The sequence below is a fragment of the Serinus canaria genome, chromosome 17, assembly GCF_022539315.1.
Source record: "Serinus canaria isolate serCan28SL12 chromosome 17, serCan2020, whole genome shotgun sequence".
In the NCBI taxonomy this organism is placed as follows: domain Eukaryota; kingdom Metazoa; phylum Chordata; class Aves; order Passeriformes; family Fringillidae; genus Serinus; species Serinus canaria.
The window spans coordinates 2,040,711-2,061,762 of record NC_066330.1 but is presented as its reverse complement, the minus strand read 5'-3'; the positions used below and the strand labels follow the sequence as shown (position 1 = coordinate 2,061,762).

At 46.7% G+C, this 21,052-nt stretch overlaps 1 protein-coding gene across 7 annotated transcripts; it reads right to left on the bottom strand.

Annotated features, from left to right (window-relative positions):
• Positions 1-587: 587 nt before the first annotated feature.
• On the bottom strand, positions 588-20,886 carry TRAF1 (TNF receptor associated factor 1). Of its 7 annotated transcripts, none has more exons than XR_007778975.1 (12): positions 20,674-20,886; positions 10,932-11,152; positions 10,204-10,288; positions 8,374-8,472; positions 7,290-7,451; positions 5,914-5,985; positions 5,231-5,299; positions 4,617-5,030; positions 3,992-4,169; positions 3,300-3,448; positions 1,708-2,225; positions 588-1,671 (listed from the first exon to the last, which is right to left on the bottom strand). XR_007778975.1 is itself a non-coding variant. In XM_018917599.3 (11 exons), exons 2-11 carry the CDS (start codon positions 11,138-11,140, stop codon positions 2,010-2,012), a joined length of 1,653 nt encoding a protein of 550 aa, XP_018773144.1. In that variant the 5' UTR covers positions 11,141-11,152; positions 20,674-20,886; the 3' UTR covers positions 588-2,009. The 7 variants fall into 7 exon arrangements, 3 of the variants coding, with proteins under 3 accessions (XP_018773144.1, XP_009091821.1, XP_030087195.1); XR_007778976.1 differs by having other exon boundaries at positions 588-1,689; positions 1,726-2,225; XR_007778977.1 differs by having other exon boundaries at positions 588-1,689; positions 1,744-2,225.
• Between the last annotated feature and the right edge of the window lie 166 nt (positions 20,887-21,052).

Sequence of the window (21,052 nt, the reverse complement as noted above, 5' to 3'; positions counted from 1 at the left end):
TGCTGCCGGAGGTGTGAGATGAAAATGGGGAAGGGCCGGGCTGGGAGCGCAGCCCCGAGCCTGGAAAGGGGAGCCGCGGATTGCTCCGGCCCGGCCGAGCCTCGCAGGGCAGCTCGGGCTCCTGGAGCCCTTCCAGGGGTGGAAATGCCCTCGGGAGAGAGCCCTGGGTCCGAGGGTGCCTGCACTGTCAGAGCAGACCAGGCTGAGATCGGGCTGCCCTCTGCCTTTGAAAGGAGCAGCACTGCGCATCGGGTTTCGTGTCTGCTTGTTTGTTTAGCATGGATTTGATCCATATGCGTCTTTGTTTTTAACTCAGCTCTGTCTGTGGGCTCTGCTGAAGAGCCTGGAAGTGCTCTCCCAGCTAGGCAGGTTTGAGGGGAATAGACAAAGATGTTCTGGGCATTTCCAAAAGGACCTTCCTTTCCCCAGAAAGAAGGAAAGGAAACAGCAAGGAAGGAAAAGTGTAGCACAGCTCAGCTGTTTCTACAACATCTCCAAGCTGCTCAGTTGCCTATCTGACAGCAAAAATAATACCAATCCTTTCTTAAGTTAGTGAGCTTTATTTAGGAAATAAATAAAATCATAAGAAAATATGAATGATTGTAATAAATACAGCACTTGTCAAAGTGATGCAGAGAGGAAAAGCATGATCTGTTTAGGTAAATTACTCCAGTGCTCTGTCCCTGAAAGAACATTTGAAAGGTGGAATAGAGGAAAAGACACAGAATATCCAGTTCCTTCCCAAACAAACTTTGATAAATATTTGTTTATGGGATGGATGTTTTTGAAATGTGATGCTTTATCACAACTAATTATTTTAAAGGCTGTTGCCAAGACAGAACTGAAAGATTTTGTACGCATCCACACAGCCCCAAGTTTGTCTTGCTTATAAAAAAATTATTCATTCCTTCCCTCTATTAGGAAACCCAAGAAGAATAAAACCATTTCTAGCAGTTACTTGTTATTTTAGCGTGCAAAAAACCTGAAACATCAGAGCACATTAAGAAAAAAAAAAAAAAAAAAAAATCAATAATTTCTAATAAGTCACCTGCCTTGAAGGTGCAGGAAGTGACTGGACACTAAAGCAGCTCACTGAGGGCCTCACCCTGCCTGGGGCAGAGCTCTGTATCCACAGTGGGAAAGCCCCAGAGCTCCTCTGGAAATCCCAGAGGTAACTCCCCCAGGCACAGTGCAACCTGGTCCCTGCCTGCCGATGCAACTCAACATCCCCTTCCAGAGCACAGAAACCGAGATCTGGAATCACCTGCAAGAAATAAATCCTGGGGGTAAGGGCCCACAGCAGGGTCAAAGCTCTGGCTTCCAAGGTCCTGGGGAAGCACAGAGACACCTGACCTGGGCTGGAGGGAGGAACCTGCCCTTGGTCCTGCTGGGGAGCAGCCAAAATCCCTCCCTGGGGCTCACCCAGAGCTCTGGGAAAGGAGCTGCACCCGCTGGGCACTGCCAGGACCCACAGACCTGGGAATTCAGGGAATTCAGCCCCAGCCCCTGCCCAGAACCACAGAGCCAGGGAGGAGGAACAGCCCCTTCTGCAGCAGCGTGGGGCAGGGGTGACAGTGCCACCTAAGCCATGAGTGACACCTAACCCTTGAGTGACATGAGTGACACCTAATCCATAAGTGACATGAGTGACACCTAGACCATGAGTGACACCTAGACCATGAGTGACACCTAGACCATCAGTGACACCTAACCCTTGAGTGACACCTAGACCATGAGTGACACCTAGACCACGAGTGACATGAGTGACACCTCCCCCCTGAGTGACACCTCCCCCATGAGAACTGGCTGCTTTGGTGAGCAATCCCCTGCCAGCAGCTGCTGCCCTGGGCCATCTCCAGGGCATGGCACTGGGTTCAGGGGCTGCAGGCTCAGGCTCTGGGGCTTTGTGTACACACAAACTAACACAAGGTCTCACACTGAGGGGTTTTTCCTCACAATCTGATGTCATTCAGAGGTGACCTCCCCAGCCAGCCACACCTCTGGACCTGCTAATTTGTCTCTATGATGCACTTCAGGAAAAGCGTGTCCTCCCTCACGTAGGCGTGTTTGGGGGACTGCAGCTTGGCCAAGGGCAGGAACAGGGGGCAGCCACTGGCCACATTCATCTCATTCACTGGCCTCTGGAAGGAAGCAGAAGTCAGGTCTGGGCGAAAGGCATCGATTATGTGCTCCCTGTTATTCTGGTCAAGCAACATAAATGTCACCTGAAAAACAGAATGTGGCACTGAGGAGTTACTGGGGTGGAAAACAAACCAAGCAGGGACAGAAGAGCTGCAAAAGCAGCTGGGTGCTCCATTGGTAATTAAATACAAACTGTAACAAACGTTTCCAACCTGCAAGGTCGGTTCATGTGAACTCCCAGATGGAGTCTTTAAAACTTTGCTACCCATAAAATGAAATTAAATTAAATCAAGTAAGGAATTATTCCTTGGTAGAGAACTGCACAGTCCAAAGTCTCTTTTTCCTGACAACCTGAACAGCCCCTGGGCTTGATTACAGTCATTGCATTTATTCTGTTATTGTGCTTTGGAATCAGAAGAACCAGCTCAGCTGCCCATGCACAGATATGTAAAAGACACAGCCTAAATATCAGTATAGAACCTCCCCACCTCATTAGCCCTTTTATTAACTCACTGTTCTACAGCTTCAAATATGAAAGATCTGCAGCAATCTATTAATACAGTAAGGACTGGGAACTTTATTTCTATTTTTTTTTTTTGGCTGTTAACTGGCAGTAAAACTATTTCTAGGAAAGGTTTACAGAATTATTACCCCACAAAGGCCCTGCCATGGTTTCACTGCTTTCCTAACCATTGTTGCCATTATCAGATCTCACTTAGGGGAAAAACCAGACCAGGATCAGGCACCTGTGGCACATCAGGCACCTGTGGCACCTCTGGAAGTGGAACTCTCACCTCACCCCTCTGATGCCTGCAGGCACCAAATCACAATTCCCTCCTAAACTGATATTTCCTGTGTTCAGCAAGGGCCAGGAGAAGACATGTGGGCTTTAGCCCAGGTGGACACAGGTTGGAATATTCCAAACACCACCTTCTGGTGGTGAAAATCCTGCCTGGCAAAGTCTGGGATATCAGCAGGAGCAGCTCTCCCTGCAAGGGACTCCAGTCAGACACAAATCATTGCCCAGGATTGCAGGGCAGCTCCTCACCTTTGGAAAGGGGTGTGGAAAAGCACTCAACTCCCACAGAACTCCAGGGAAAGAGTCACCTAGTGCTGACTTTGGGCTGGGATCAGATGTGGAAAGGTTTCCTTCTCACCTTGTGCCTGAAGGGCCACGGGAGCAGAGCGTCGTAGTCGCCTTTCATGACCACGAAGAACAGGGACATGTGGGTTCCTTTCCCTGTCCCATCCCCATTCAGGTACACCCTCAGACACACCTTGTAGCCATATTTTGCAGTGTAGAAAGCTGAAAATCAGAACTCTTCATTAGTAAGGCTGGTTTTGGGGGGGGGAAATAAGGCATAATGTGTGTTCTGGCATATGGGAAAAGGCAACGTGTGACGTGGCTTGCTCTCACAGGAAGGAGAACACACAAATCAGCAACCCCTGGAGATTACAAGCAATGAAAACCCAAAGGTTGGAATCCTTTTAGTGCCTCAAACCTTGGTGAAAATGACCTGTTATTAGCCACACAAGTGTAATTTACCTAATCCAGTTACTTCCACATGGGAAAGAGCTGCAGCCAGTGGTGCCAGCAGGCACCAGACTGAGGGCTGGGAGGGATGGAGCCACTGCAGGCAGGATGAGAGCCCAAACACGAGCACAGCCCCCTGGAAAAGCACATCCCATGCCCTGGATTCCAGATCTCTGCACAAACAGCATCTTGGCTTAAGGAGCTGTTCAAAGATGCTCCTGCTGGCACGAGCAGAAAGGAGCAGAGTTCTGGAGAAATGGGGGGGATTCTGAAGGGTTGGGGTTTGTGAACACACATCTCCATCTCGTGCTTTACCTGGGGAGTACAAACTGACTGTCCTGCCAGTCACAGAGTCCTGGAGCTTCCTGCCAACCTCGGTGATTTTCCAGAGGAAGATGCCATCGTAGGAGGCTTGCTCAGAGAACAGCAGGCTCTTGTGCAGGCTGCTCAGGCCTGCATCCTTCTGCATCAGGCACTGGTGCAGCTCTGCAATCTGGGAGAAAAAACCAGTCCTCAGCCTCCCCCTGCTGCAGGCTGTGCTGCAGGGGTGGCTGCATCCTTCTGGAGTCCTCATGTTCTGGGAGCTCTGCTTTGATTCCTTTCTAAGTGACAGCAATATGTCAAAACATACCCAGAGATGTTGTTGGGGCCTCCAGGCAAAATGTTGCTGTGAGAGGATCAGGCAATTAAACAGCTCCCCTGCCTGCTCACAGCAAACTAACACAAAACTCTCATGAGGATCTCACTGCCTAAACGTGGATTTAGAGAATAAATATGAGAGATCCACCTTTGAAAATGTATCAAACAACAAAAGGATCCTGGATATGTGTCCAGAACTGAGCCCTCCACAGCTCAGACTCCTGTTCTGGCCCCTGCTCCAGCTCCCCTGATGTGTGCCAGCATTTGCTGTCTACAGAACAATCCCTGCTGTCATTTTTACCTTCAGCTCAAGGCCCCGTATTATGTTCTGGTCCAGTTCACTCTGTCTCCTGAAGGCCAGGATTTCCAAATTGGAGCTCTCCACCTCCTTGTTGAGCACTGCCACAATGTTCTCAAACACGTGCAGCTTATTTTCCAGCTCAGAAATCACCTTCTCCCTCACCAGCTGCTGCAGGACAGACTCATCCTCAGGGCCAGGGAAACAGTCCAGCTCTGGATCCCTGCTGAGCCCCAGCCCTGCTGGGATCTGCAGCTCACAGATGCTTTTCCCTGCACTCTTCAAGCTCAGCTCTGGCCGTGGGGAGAAGCCCTTGGAGCACAGGGCTCCCTGCAGCTGCCTCATGTGCTGCAGCAGGAGCAGCATGTGGGTCCCCACCGCGGCTTTTTCGTGCTCCTGGATCTTCTCTTTGCTGCCCTGGAAGAGACAAAGCTGTCACTGCCCCCTCCACGGCCACCCCAGCCACCCTTCAGCCCCCTGGGAGGTGGAACACTGCAAGGTGCAGGTGCAGCTCTGTCAGCTGGCAGCAGAAGTGCTGATTCTGTTTTGGGAGACACTTCCCTGAAGGGAATGTCCAAAGCAGGGGGGAACATCCTGCAGGGACCTGTTTCACTCACCCTAAATGCACAGCCAACTTCAGAAAAACAACAGCCATCCTTGCTGGCTGAGGATGTACAGTGGCTCTGCTGGGAAAAAAGAAAAAAAAAGCAGAGGAAATAATCCAAACCAATGGAAGGGAATTCTTTTATTTCCCTACAAACACCTAAGCCACAAAGCCAGCAGCTATAAATCAGATTAATTCAAGTCAAGGTAATTCCACAGCTTCCAGTGCCCAACCAGCTTTGGAAGTGGGTGGTAAATCAATTAAGAGTGTGGTGGAGAGCAAGTTCCTGCACACAGCCTGGCAGTGAGGTGTCCACCTGTCCATCTCCCAGAGCCCAGAATGACAGAACGAGCACAGGGATCACCCAGTTCCTCACAAAGATGCTGGAAATGCTGTACAGCACACTCCTGGTCAGGTGGCTCTCACTCAGGCTATGAGGGGAAACAGATGTTTGCCCATTTTACAAGGTTAATTGAGAAGATAATTTAGTGCAGATAATTGTGGGAGCAGGGGAGGGAAGGCAGTCAGCAGGGCTTTGCTGGGGTGTAAAGAGCAGCCAGGAACAACTGCTGGATCTGGAGATGTTCTCAGGTGTTTATTTAATCTATTAATTAATTTTTAATTAATTTAATTATAACTTAATTAATTTTATTAATTGAATTAAAGCTGCCTTGCACTCCCTCATTTTTCACCCACCTTTTCCTTTGATGCCGTTTCTGTTTGCACAGGTTTTTGTTCCTTGCATAAACTGCCTTCACATGAATGCTCCTGCCATTAAAACAAGGAAAACATTCAGTACCTCATTTAATGATGGAATTAAAGGTCACCCTGGGGTATTGGATACAAGATTGGCAATGTGCAGGTGTTGCCAGGGTCGAAGTTATGTGCACACACACAAAAATGTGCACTCACACCCATGCAGTGACAAGCAGGGGGTGACAGAACAGGAAGCAGCAATGACCAGCAGAACAGGAAATTCAAATATTTACAGCTATATACATTTATGAACATAGGTTACAGCACGGGAAACTCCAATATAAATTCAAATTCAAACATAACTCAAATATAAACCCTTGCACACTACTCACACTCATGGCTTCTTTTTTCTACCTCTGTGGAGGTCGGGATTGAAAGCACTTGTTTCCCACCCTGTGATATCACACACTTTAATCCAGCTCCACACCTGGAATCCCAGTGCTATCAATCCATTTTGGAAGCCTTCTCCACAGCCTCAGGTCAAATATCGAATTTTCCTGTGGGTCTGTGCCTTTCAGCACAGAAAGTTTAAAATTCTCAGCATCCAGGACTAGCTGGCCTAAGGATCAGATTTTAGCAGAGCACTCCATTCTTCCCCCAGGAGGACTCGAATTCCTTATAAATCTCTCAGCTCAGTATTTGAAAGGCACCAATTTGTGACACTTTGGACTCACAGAACCATTTACACCTCTGAAATATTCACAGCCCTCCTCTCATGTGGCTCTTTAATCACCGTGCCCAACTGCAAGGCTGGCAATTATCCTCTTGAAATCATTTGGAGGCAACAATATTCATTGTTTTGAGAAAATAACATTAAAAAAATCAAGCAAATATGTTTGAATGGGCACTGAGGTGTTTGTGGCAGATTCAGAGTGAGATTTTCCTGGTCTGTGGACACTGCTGATAATTTGGAGGTTTGTACCTGGTCAGATCTCATAGAAATAATATCTGACAGAATCCTGCCCTACACATCTGTGGGTAGTTTTAGTCTGAACAAACTTCAGCCTTCAAACTTTCAAGATCCCCTCCCTGCTGCTGTCTGTGCTCTTCTGGTTTTCTCTTGTCTCACACCAGGACTCATTTTGAGGCAGGAGCTGAAACCTGGGCTGCCCAAAGCCAGGGGAGCACCAGGGCACTTTGTCACATCACCAGCACATTACCACACCCATTTTCCCCCCAACACACGTGTGGAAAAATGATCAAACTCAGAAAATTAAATATTCCCTGAGTGCAACGAAATCAGGATGGGAAAATGGCACCACAGATGATTGAAAGCATCAATAAAAAGCCTTTATTTGAGAGAGAAATGTTCTTACCTGGCACTCAGAGCTGGCCAGGCTGCTCTGGCACTGCTGACACACTGTCACATTATTGACACATCCATTTTCCAAGTGATCTGCCAGCTTCCTCCTCATCACCACGTGCCCACAGCCAGTGTGACAAGGGATCAAAGCATATTCACATAAACTCTGATGCTCCTGGAAGTAAAAAGTTGTAAAGAGACACGTGAAGTGCTCCTTCACATTTATCTAGAAATAGATATTCACATTTATCTAGAAACAGTCACTGTTCTGGCAGCCCAGGGCTCTGACCTGCATTTCTCCTAAACTTGGGTAAAAAGTCCTACTGCACAAAGTTACTGAGATTACTGGTGAAAAATTCACCAGCTTTACTGGGGCTTTTCTTGGTTAATTATTAATTTTGAAAAAAATCTCAAAACCAAAACCAAAACCAAACAGCATTTGGTAAATTCAAACATGAGGTCTCCCTCAAAAAGCCCCTTAGAGCTTTTGCTGAAAGCCAACATGATCCTGGTCCCAGCTTTCTCCCTTGCATTCATTACTCAGATTTGCATGGCAGATCCACAAATCTTTTCCTTTTAAACATTTTAACTGAGGCATTTCAGATCAGTCTGAAAAGAATGATGAATACAATCAATACATTGACAGAGGAGGGAATTATTTCTCCAATAAAACATGCCAAGGACATTGCTTGAACAGTGTCCTGGAGACTGAGCTGCTCTGCCCTGCCAGCACCTGCTTGCAGCAGCCTTGCATTTGAATAAAAAGGAAACCACTGGATAAAATATCAACCTGATGTCAGTTTGTGCAATGTGAGTTTCATTCAGAATGTTCTGGATTTGGCCAAAGCCCTACTAAAGCTGATCACAGAAGCACAGAATGATTTGGGTTGGAAGAGCCCTTAAAGATCACCCAGTCCCAGCCCCCTGCCAGGGGCAGGGCACCCTCCACAGATTAACAGCACATTTTTAGACAAAAACATTGGTATAAATCAATACTGCCACTGGTTCTAATTATCTGCATTAATTTGTGTCTGCTGATATCCTGGTTTCATTGTCCCCACCCCATGTTAATCTGAATAAACTCTCTTTGAACATACTTCAAAATCTCTCATGATACCAGACCAGCTGCACCCGAGGGTCACACAGTGGACTCTGAGCTCAGAAATCTCTTTATTAATGGCAGCATCACCAAAAGCCTGGAGAGAAAACAAAGCCATAAAAAAACATTGGTGAGAAAACACTTTTGGATGCACCCTTAGAATAGGAACAGGGTGCTAGAAATCCGCACCATGATAAATCTTTAATTTCTTTAAAATTTACTGTGCTACATAAGACTCTGTGACTTGGCAAGTTAATCTTAGTGTAGTAGAAGCCCAAATAATTATGTAATACTTCATTTATTAGCACTCAAAAATAATTTCTTTGACACGACATGAATTTACTGAAAATAAGCCCAACTCCAGCTCTTATTTCGCATTTCTTTTCACAGGAGCCTGAAATATTTCACACGCAGCCATGTGCTGACAGGACCCTGACTGTGGGGTTCCTTAATGAACGCATTTCATTATCGGGGTCATTAACACCTCCTAAACGTGCTGCACGGAGGACTTGAGAGTCCCTGCACCGAGAGCACTGCTCAGATCTGGGCTGCTTCCCTTTAGCAGGCACCGTGTGCTAGAAAAATCTGAACCAGAAGGGAGAGAGGTTTGTTCTTTGCACTGCATAGATTTTGGTGTTGTACAGGTGTTATGTAAGGATGAAATACTGCACACTTTAGTATTACACCTTGCCCTGAAAGAGGGGCTCTGGCACGAGAAGAAGTAAAGGCATTTTTGGGTGGTCTGCAGGGAAATGCAGATTTCACACGGAATAACACGGAGCAAGGATTGAGAGGGGAAAGCTTTACAAATAGAGGCAGGAAAGTATTTACAAACACCTCTCAAAGCTGCTGAAAATCCAGCCAGCGTCTGCTGGGAATGACGAGCACAGGCAGATCCCCTGCCCTGCTGGAGCCTGGGCACACAGCAGGCAGAGGGATTGCCAGGCAGCCCCGGGTGGGGTCAGTTCCCAAACCCCACCTGCAGAAACATGGGGAGAATCCCACAGCAGAGAAACCCCAACCTGACAGGCACAGCACAGAGAGTTCAGAGGGGCTCAGCTGCACCTCTTTGTGCAGGAAATCTGTCTCTGGGAAATTAATTCCAGAATTGAGGTGGTTTTTTGGTTTTTTTTTCTGGGATATGACCAAGTTCAGCATCAGCAGCAGATCCATTATTTTGCTGCTTTCTAAACTTTGGCTTTTATGCCACTGTCAGCTGCCTATTTGTTTTCATTTCCCTCAAAAAATGTAGACAAATGATGTGTCTGTTGATTTCCCTGCATGTAATCAGAGAGGAGGGAAAAGGACAGGCTGGGACTGGCCCTAGGGCCCAGTTTGCATTTGGGATACAGAACAGCACAGCAATTTGCCAGGAAAATCACACAAGAAGAGATCTGCACCATTAAATCACAGATGAAACATTGGCCAGGGCATCGTTTGTATCAATTATTATGTTCAGCTTCATGTTTGAAGGGTACAAGAAACCATGAAGTTGGAAAATCCATTAAAATACTTCCTGAGGATAATAAGTAACAGCTAAGACATATTATTACAAGTAGAAAGCAGCACTTACTTTGAGACAATAAAAAGTTAATCATATGGAAGAGTTTGGGACTTTACATTGCAGAACCTGGATTTGGAAAGTCCTGAGGCTGCCATTGCACTTCTAAAAATCACAGACTCTGGGAAGTCCAAGTTATTAAAGCTTAAGTTAAAATGTGTAACTAGCTGCTACTGCATTTTATATTATTCCCTTCTGAACTCCAGTCCAATGACGACTACAGAGAATGGTTATTGATAAATTAATGATCTGTGAACTACAACTTACCCTTTCTTCTGCCAGTAGGCTTTCCTCACCTAAAGTGTTGGGATCTTCCTCTTTACATTTCTGGCAAATTGCATTTTTATTGTTTCTGGTAAAAAGAAAGAAAAATTAAATACAAATCCATTGGTGCATTGCAGTTTAGGAGGTCTCTGTATAGGCACTGACACAAAGAAACCCATGAAAACTGTGATTTCCACTCAGAATCCTTGTTCACTAAAGGCCAATTCTGGAACACACTGGTGTCAAAAAAGTTTTGCTCTTCTGTTGTTCAAGATCAGGACTATGCCCATTAATCTTATCTGTATTTCAGGAAAATGAGGGCAGCCTGAACCACAAATGGGAATAAAGATGGAAAGCAATTTATCCCACGAATGATTCAAGAACTCCAAGTAGGAAAGAGAAAGTGAAAACTGAAGTCTCTTAAAACACAGAAAATGCCCATGTTGCCCAGACAGACACATATATGACATTATATTCACCCAAACCCCAAAACATCCTCATCAAAGGCCTGTGAAGTGCCAAGGAAGGATTAAGTCAGCCTTCAAGGTTCAATCAGAGTTATTTTATCGCAGACAGAAAAAGTCCACCAGGCCCCAGAGACTCCCATGGCAGAAACAAGGAGGAGGCAGGGAATTTGCTGCAGTGCCCCTGGAAAATCCTTGCAGCAGGGAATGCCAGCAGGCCGGGGAGCCCCGGGGCTGCCCCAGCCCAGGGCACAGCCCAGCACCTACCTGACGATCCAGGTGAGGCAGGCAGAGCAGTACCTGTGCCCACACAGAGTCTGCAGGGCTTTCTTCAGGATGTTGTGGCAGTTGCTGCACAGGAACTTCTGCCCGGGCACGTCCTCGCAGATGCTGGTGGGGTACCCGAAGGGGAACTCGTTCTCATCAGGGGCAGAGCTGGGGGGGTCCTGCAGGCTCCTGGGGCTGCTCTCAGCCATCTGCAGCGAGCTCTGGCCGAGAGGAGAGAAAATCCAGGAGCTGGAGCACGGCACACACTCACTTGGATGTGAGAGGATGCAGCAGAACAGCCCCAGAGCTGAGCAGGAACCTCGCTGTGCTTGGCTGGGTCTGCAGTGACAGGCACAACCAAATGTCACAGAGGGGTTTGACCTGCCACCAGCAGGAAATTACTGTGCACCTTTAAAATTTCCCTCGAACACAACACAAAAATAGACCTAAAAGTGTCTTAAAAAGGGTGGGTTGGGGTTTTCTTTCAAGAGTTTTTAGCTTGCAGAAAGATGAGCTACAGTCCCGTCAGTCCTCACCACACAGGATTGTTTCTGCAGAGTAAATCCCCAACCACATCAATTCTCAAAATTCGTGATTTCACTTCATACACACAGAAACTGAGCAGCTGGTGAGTTGACAGTGACTTTCCTGAAGTCATAAGACTTGTGGTGAAATGACAAAGGAAATCCCAAGGCCACAAGCCCTTGATGCTGTGTTCTGGCCAGGCCTACCTGGAGCCACACGTGCCAAGGTGTTGTGCACATTCAGTTTGGTTTGGTTTGCTGTGCAGTGGGACACTGATTCTGGTGTCTCTTGGGAAGTCCAAGGAAGGTTTTCACCCAGGGAACTGGTGCAGTTTGATTATAATAATCCCTTCATAAAGCTTTTTTTTCCCCATGACAGCACTGACACACCATAACCTGTCTCAGTATTACCCACAGTCACGCTGACTGAGAAATCTGAAAATAAACGACTGCAGGCTGCCGTGGGCAGGCCGGGCTGGCGGTGTGACCGCCGTGATGTGGGCAGGGCACAGCCCGGGCTGGAGGCTCTGTCTGGGAGCCAGCGGCGTTTTCCGTGGCCTGGCTCTGCCAATTCCCTCTGCAGCATCGGAGCGGGAGCTCCGCAGTGACCGCAGCGGCTGCCCGGCCTGCCAGAGCCCCGAGTTAGAGCCGGCAGCACAAACGGCACGGAACCGAAGGTGTCTGAGCGGGTGCCGGGGGAACGGAGCGCTCACGGCTCCCCCCGCCCGCTGCCCCGGCACGGAGCGCTCCGGCCCGGGGGTCCCTCTGCCCCCCCCGGAGAGCGGCCAGGACCTCCGGCCAGCCCTCGCGGTTCGGGTACCGGGCCCGTGTGTCCGGGGGGTTCTCCGCAGCGGGGCCCGCTCCCCTCCATCCCTCCCGTTCCCCTCCATCCCTCCCGTTCCCCTCCATCCCTCCCTGCATCCCTGCCTCTCCCGTACCTGGGCGGGCGCTCACCGCGGGTACCGGGCCTCTCAACTCAGTTACCGGGGCCGCTCACCGCAGGTACCGGGCCTCTCACCGCGGTACCGGGGCTGCTCACCGGGGTACCGGGCTGCTCACCGCGGTACCGGGCCTCTCACCGCGGTACCCGGGCCGTGGCCGGGGGCTGGGCTGGCTGCCGGCGATGCTGCCTCGCTCCGGCCGGGAGGAGCGGGGAGCCCGAGCCGCGCCCCGGGGCTGGCGGGAGCGGAGCTTCCCCTGCTCGGGGCAGCGGCGCTGTCCCGGCCGCGGGCACGGGGAGCTGCCCGAGGAAAGGCCCCGCCAGGCGAATTCCCCCGGGCCACCGAAATGGAGCATGTGGCGGCTGGTTCCTGAAAGCGGAGCGGTGCCCGGTGTGCGTGGTGCCCGGGGACTCGGACAGAAAGCCCGGCGTGCCCAGAGCGCGGTGACAGCGCCACATCCCCGGCTGCCCGGGGCAGCCCCTGCCCGGCTCCGGGAGCCTGGAGCCGCCGGAGCCTCCGGGAAACCTCGGCGGGGAAGCCCCGCTGGGCCTCACCCTCCAACGCAGCCCGGGGTAGCACACAGGAGTTCAGCAAAACCTACAAAGCCTTCTTAGACTGCAGGAAAGATTCTACAAAGCGAAGTTTCATTATCAGCAGGAGGTCCTCTTCACCCCTGCCACGGCCTGCCACCCTCTCGAGTTGAGAGAGAAAAAGAGTTGTACATGCAAATCTGTTCACTCTTCCTTGTGGGGAGTATCCCTGGGGCTGAGGCCCTGTTCAGAATTATCAGTGAAAAGCAGAGGTGTTTCCCTGGGTGCTTCACTGGCTGTGCCTGCTGCCCTGACAGGAGCCACCATGGCAGGTTCTGAGGGTGTGTGGCTGCTGAGGGATTCCTTAGAGCAGCGTTTGCCTGAGTCTGGCACCTTCCCCCGCTGGGTGTGCACAGACAGACAGAACAGACACCTCAGCTCCACTTCTCTCCTCTCTGGGCTGATCTGATGGAGATCTGTAGCTCACAGCCATCAGGGCTGGGTGTTAACTCAAAGCTAGGAAGAAAGTATGACACAGCCCCATTGAGGCCTCGGCCTGACCCATTTGCTCTCGTTTGGGTTGTTAAAATTCACCCTAAGTTAATTTGGCCTGGGCAGGATGTGAGTTAAAATCTCTTTCAGAAATGAAAAGATTTCTGGATGTGGTTTTTGGGGATACAAAGAGGTGTAAAATGTTAATTTTAGAATGATCAATTTTACACCACAGCGTCAGTTCAGGGATGAAGTGGCAGCTCCACCTCTTCCCTGTGCCCTTAACTCACTCCTTTCCTCTTGCTTTGAGACTTCTTGAAAGTTTCTGTGATTCTGCTGCACCTCTGTCTCCAAAGGTGCTGAATTACACAAAGAAACTAAAGATAAGGTTTTGGTACTTTCCAAACTAGAGAGATTTCCTGTGGTAAATTTCCCCCATATGAGATCAGTTAACTGAAAACAGGATGTGGCTCAGAGAGAGATTAAAATTTGAAGCTGAGTTTTACAGCAGAGCCATTCCAGCAGAGCTCAGCATTGCAGGGCACTGTGTTACTATTTAGGGGGAATGACCATTTTACATCCTAGGGAAAAAGTGCATAAGGGAATATATTCCTATATTTAATATCACCTTTCAAAAACAAGCCAAGGTGTTGAGACTTTTAATGCTTATAAATTTCATAGGACATTGAAAATGGAATTTAGGCTCAGATGCTCTGGGTTTTAAAGACTGTAGTCAAAAGAAGAGTTGAATCTCAGAGAGATGTTTAAGATAGGGATGTCTCCTTCCATGAAAACATGATTTTCAATGAGTATAAATTAGCTGGAAATGTGCACTTGTTCTAGGAAAACCTGAAAAATGGGTAAAACACAGGAAGAAAAATTTGCTAGTAAAAGCAAACCCAGTGCCCATGAGATCCAGTACTTCTAGGAACTGGAGCTCAGTGCTTCAAGTCAAGATTCCTGCCTGGTCAGAGCACTGATACTAACTTCCATACTATTACTTGTTTTCTGAATGGAACACAGTGTCTGGGAGGTTCCACATATTCAAGATTAGAAAAAGAAGAATCATTAAATCTGATTATTGTTCCCCTCAGCTTTGCCACAATTCAACCTCCTGTCTCTAATGAAATCTTTTTACATGTTTCAGTTTTATCTGTCTGTGCCTACTACCAGTTGTAGCTCTGCTTTGTTATGGTGCTACCCCAAGGACCAGCCCAGCTCTCATTGCAAGAGCAGGTTTCATAAAGCTGGACTGTAACCTTCAAAGAGACATCAGGAATTGATTTTATTTTCCTCATCCCTGCTCTCCCTCAGGGTTTTTCCCAGATCATATTCTCTGTAGGACAGAATTATCATAGGAATTTTTTCCTCCAAAGAATAGATGCTCTGGAGCACCTCTCCAACATTTGACAGGAGAAAAGCACCCAAAAATAGACTATTTATATACATATGTGTGTGTGGCTTATTTCAATCACTCATTAAGCAGTTTCCACAAGCCAAGCCAAGGAATCACCCTGAAGAGCAGAGAGAAAATGAAAGTATTCCTCTCTATCACAGTGGCCTTGATGGTTTCCTACAAGCAGGAGTATTTCAGAGTAACTCACTTGGAGATTTCTGAGGCTGCCTCTGAGTTTAGGCCACCAGGCAGATCTTCTTCATGTGGAGAAGCTGCCTGGTGGCCTCGTGCCTCAGTCACTGTCCCCCACAGCAGGACAAACGTGGGCTGCAGTGTGTGAGCCCAGCACGGAGCAGTTGGTGCCAGTTTCCCCAGCTGAAGCTCAGCTCTCTGGCCACATGAAGGGTTTTGCTGTACTTGTGGTTGTGCTTCTGTTTCTCTTAATGTACAGAAAGCCTGAGCTAAACTGGAAAATTCTGAGCTGCTTCTTTCCATTCTTAATGCCTTGGAGAGAACTCTGGGAATGGGAGCTGTGCCCACGGGGAAGCCTGCCAAAACACTCTTCCAAAGCTCTGGATGTGACATGAAAAAACAAGTTCAGTTTCAGATATCTTTTGACTCTAAACCAGCTGGGAAAATGTGGATATTCTATTGATTGACGGGGACTAATTAGTGGAAACAGAAAAAGGAAACATCAGATTTATTTAATATCTTCATTAATTCTCATAAATGCCAAGAACTGAGGGGAAAGTGAAGGTTATGGCAAATCTCATTTAACCCTTTCAGAAGCTGCTCATTTTGCTAATAACAGTGAAAAATAAAGATGTTTGAAGATGTTTCCCACGTGTCAGAAGCAGAAAGAGACTGACTCTGCACTAACTTGCATCTCTCCACTACTGAGCCCATAATTCCCTCTGCTATTGCAGAATGACTAACAGCATCAGGCTCAGCTTTCCAATGGTATTTTTCAGTGTGATTCATAATCCTGAGTAATTTCCACACCACCATTGACATGTCCATCTGTACCTGTATTTTATGGGCAACACACCCAGGGAACACAGAAGCTCCAAGTGTTATCTGTGGTTTCACAAGGAGAAAACCAAATTCTCTTTATCCATGTTGTAAAGGGAAAACAAAGCCCTCAGCAAAACACTGCTCCAGCAAGCAGGAAAACTCCTGAGGGCTCACAAACCAAAATGTTTTAAGGAGGATTCTCAAGGAGAAAGGAAAATGAATTTTAAGCATAGGAGGAGCCTAAATGAAAGATTACAGCTGGAAGTGGGGAAAGCAGGTAAAAGAGTAACAGGCCTGTATTCTGAATAGGGGAACAGGGAAGTGTTTATTTAACCCCTGAATAAAAGGAGCTCTCTCCTGAGGCCAGACCTCTTGGCAGCTGTGCCAGGGATGGGACCCAAGAGCCCAAAATCCCAGACATGTTCCCAGCAGCGTCCTTGGGATCCAGCCAAGGAAACAAAACTTGTAGCTCCACGTCCAACATCTGAATCACAAACTGGGTGTTGGAACCCCAAAGCCAGAGGAGGAGGCACACAGGGACCAAAACAACCAAAGCCTGGCTTTGGAGGGCAGCAGGAATTGTGCTGAGGTTTCACAAGGAAAGCCTGGGGTTCCTTGGGGCAAGACAGGGACTGGAAGGAAACGCAGAATTTCCTAAATCTGGTTCTCTAAAGTCACATCCAACAGTTTTTCTTATCATGAATGTCTTGTTTCAAAGCCCTGGGAAGTGTTTCTGGGCTGGGACTAATCCCAGTTCAGCCCTGGGCATGGGGATTGGCAGGATCAGCAGGGACACAGGGCAGGAGCTCATCTGGGTTTAGGCACACGCCCTCAGCTGCTGGTATAAATCCATGGAATCTTGCTCAATTATGTCAAGGATTAAGTTGATCCCTCATGGTTCCATAGGAAGCTTTTGATCCTACCTTGTTTTTGAGATTCCTGACCAAAACAGAAGCTTAGAAAAAAAGGCCACCCTTTAATATTACATAGATTGGTGACTTCAAACTGTTGGAATTCACTGCTGCTGGAAATGAACACCCATTCCTGCCTCCCTGTCAGAGCCTGGGGATGAATATCCTCCAGGACCTTATGGCAGAAGGTTTTAATGGAAAATGTTATGATTTAAGCAGTGAAAATGACATTTTTATGGCATATTGCTTTTTATAAGTAATGAAGGAAACCTGGCTAATCAGAGCCTGGCAGAGCCAGACTCAGCCATGCACAGGAATGATTTCAGTCTCAGCTGCCACTTAGGCCCAGCCTGTCACCAACACCTCAGCTGATGTTTGTATTTTGCAATTCACCTTTCAGCAGGTACAAACTGGCACAGTGCATCTCCTTCAGTGGGGATGGGTGAGGTGTTCCTGACACATTTCCTCTTTGGAAAGCAATTTTCCCACTGTTTTTTTGTGCTGCAGTTGAAGAAATCCTCTATCTGCAGATGTAGATATCAAGTGTGGTTCCTCCAAAATAATTTCAATGCCACTGATTTGTTCTAGCTCCTCATGGTACAAACTGCAGGGAACTGCCAGAGGTAACAGTGTGCTGCTGGGGCTCCTCCAGCAAAGCCAAATTAGACAATTCAAGGCCATATCAGGGCTCCCTGGAACCAGCCTCAGAGCACTAAACCCAGCTCTGAACCTCTGTGTGCTCTGGAGTCCTTTAAACTGGCACCAGTGGGGCTGCTGCCCTTAAGAGAAAATAGATTTTCCACTGTAAATCCCAATTTTGGGAGTTTAATATCTCAGCTGATTTAAAGTGTGTCTAATATAACTTTTTGTTTACTTTGTCTGCAAAAGAAATTGCCCCTTTTAGCTGTCAAGTAGCAAATAAACAAAGGAATTATGGTCTGAGCCACAGCACCTTAGGAATAATCTGCATTTCGTGACTTCTAACTCTGAATGTGGGTAAATATAACCATTTTATAAATAACCCCCTGTGAGTAACAAATATTTCCTGGGATAGAAAAGAAAGGGTTGAATAGAGCAAGTTTTACAGGATCTCTCTGCTATTGTTTTCTACCCTTGAATGTTCTTTTTATGAGAGTTGTGGTGTTTAATCCAGTTTAGTATTTTCCAGGAAATCGGTTGCTGCTTAAACATGTATCCAAATTCCAAGTTCATTCAGAACTTGAAAAGCAAAATTTAACACAAGGACTGGAATTCTGTAATGATCCAGGAATTGGCAAAAGCAAACTCTTGGTTCCCAGGAGAATAAAAGAGCCAAGCCCAGATATTTTTCCTAATTAGAGATGAAAACATTATTAAACATCCTAAGAATTGAAAGCATATGTAACTGCTAAAAGGTGGGTGTTTTACTGGAAAATAACTGACAGCCATGCTAAATTTCTGTGTGTTCTGATGTAAGAATTCAGCAGGAGATTAAGAACACATTTTGCTGGGAGACATGTCTAAACATTACCATTTACACAGGCTGAAAATAGGCCTCTGTAGGCAGGGTCAAGTGAGAACCCACCATGGATGGACACCAAATTGGCAGCTCCCAGACAGTGATTTTTTTGAATGACAAAATAATCTCCACTGAAAAGAAAAGATGGATTTCCTTCCCCTGTGTTCCCTCATCTCCTGCAGAGCCCTGCCAGCTGATTGCACAGCTCCTCCTTTGTGGAAATGGGTGCTTGATATTGTTTATTAAAAGAGTTGTGAACTGGAAAGGAATCTTACCAAGGATTTTATTCAAGGATTTTGTATTGCTCCACCTGCTTACTGAGAAGAGGGACTGTCCTTACACTGAACATCCACACTGCTGTGCAAATACAGAGAAGAATTTTGGCTTTGCATTGCCCAAACTCTCTGTGATGAAGTGAACATTTCTCCCATTCCAAATCATTTCAGATGAGAGTGGAGCATCATAACAAAATAAAAATTATGTGCTAACTTGGGCTTGCACCCTTCTAGCTCATGGGAGCATTTTTCTCTTCCCCCCTAGTATTTAATAAATGTGTTGGGGTCAGCCAGAAGAGAATTATGGCAGTCACTATGGAGGTATTCAGAAGTAATAATAATATTAGTAATAATATTAGTAATTCTAGTATAACAGTAACCTGCAATAAGGATTTACCATTCCTCTTCTAAAATTGTCAGGTATTCCTAATTCCACACCATTTTTGGCAGAGCACTTGGCTGAGTAGGAATACCTAGGGCTTGTGGCATGTCCTGGAGGATTCTGCACACAAAATCACTTCTTCCCTGCTTGGGGAACAATGGCCAGAGAAAGGCACCCTTTGGCTCTCTCCCTAAATTAGTCACAGCTCTTTGGCACAGCCCAGCAGCTTTCAGCCCCGAGCAGAGTGTGAGTTTCACATGTCACTGTGCATAACAGGCTGGAATTTGGGCTATTCAAGTCACTCACCAGCTTGGGTCATTGAGATTAATTTCTGGTTGCAATGAAAAGAGAATTGAGTTCATTTTGTGATGCTTAGCTGTCTAAAAAACAGTAAAAATCAAAGGTAATGTACAGAAATAGGTATTTTTAAAAGAGCTATAGGATAACAAAGTATTAACCCTTAGATTTGTTATAATTCTGGAATTCAACCAACTCAGGCCTGCCAAGAGTACCCAGGGAGAATCATTTGAATGGCACCTGCTGAGTTTCCTTATTCAAAGGGAAATACATGAAAAAGGAATAAAAGTACAATGCCCAAACTTATTTAATTGCCCTTAGAGAGTCCTGCTTTCAGAGATGATCTGTGCAGGCAGATCCTTTTTTTTCTGGAAAAGTGGGGATAAACGTGGGCAGGAGCACTCAGCTCTGAGTGCCTCAGCAGCAGGGAGGCAGAGCAGTCACCTGGCACTGCCTGGCCTCTGGGAGCACTGCAGCCGTGGGGCAGGGAAATTCGAGCTTCTCTGGAAGCACTACAGCTCTTGGCTGGGGATTCAAAGGCTGGAACATTTGGAGACTTGCACATCACAGACATAAACAAGCAAGGAACAGAAAAACACTGTGTACAATTCAGAGAGAAAAGCTCTGGTGTCCAGAATCCACAGCGAGCTTGGAAGGACAGAATGTGCTTTGAAATAATTTCCATTTCATAATACAGATGAGTCACCTAAGCAGTGATTATTCCAAGAATTTCCATGTTTGCTGGGATTAATCCTGGGGGCTCTTTGGTGCCTCAGAACTCTCTGACCATGAGGCACCAAGGCTGGCACTGAGCTCTAAAATCACTCCCATGTCACTTCCATCTCCTCCTGTCCTGCAGAAATCTGCCAACATCCTTTGCATGTGGAAGCAGATGGAGACACAGATATACCTTTCCCCCACGTGGTGCTGCTGTGAAAGTCAAGCCATGCCACGTGGGGAAGGTAAATCTTCCTGACACTGGGATCTGTGCACACCTCCATCCTACACAGGGCTAATTACCTGTACAAATTTAAATACATGCATTTGAAGTATATTACTGATCTCACTGATATACTGGATAGTTAATTCTGAATAGAAACAGAGATAACAAATAAGATTAAGTGGTTTTTTTTTAAACTAGTGACTGCAATTTGATATTTAATCATGTGTTATTTTTAAATAACTGGTCTTCAGGAGCCTTTTTTGCAGTCTGGCTCACTAAAAATCAATAGAACTTAAATGTCACAAGTCACCTGTGCAAACAAGACATGCTCCTGTCATTTAAAGAGAAAATTAGGTCTCACCCAGCCACCAGTTCAGAAGCAGAAATGTTTACAGGTGGCCTGTCTAGACAGTCCCACTGAGCATTTCCACGTACTGCTCCCTGCAGTTTGAATTTATATCCAGTTATTACTGGACACAGTGTGAGCTTCTTCTGCTTCTTAGAAAGTTTGGAGGATAAAAAAAAAGTCAAATACTCACAGAGCCAAAATTAAAAATTGCATCATCTCTGAATATCTTCTTTCCACATCTTAAATGTCCTGGACTGAGATATTCCTAAGAGAGAGGGAAAACAGTAATTTTAAAGTTCTTGGACGTGCTGCTTTTGGGCAACTCCTCAATACAAATAAAAACGTGTGCAACTGTACTTTGTATCAAATTCTCTTCTCAGTTTTACTGGGAACCAAGGTGATTTGTGCCAGGAGCTGTGAGCAGGAAAATTGGCCTTTCATCTGCCACTTTCCTGGAGGCAAGGCAAGATTTTTAACTGTCAAATTCACTCATCAAATGCAAAGTAACATTTGTTTTAATCCACCTAGGTTACAGGAGATGTGGATTCAGATGACTGTTTCTTAAAACA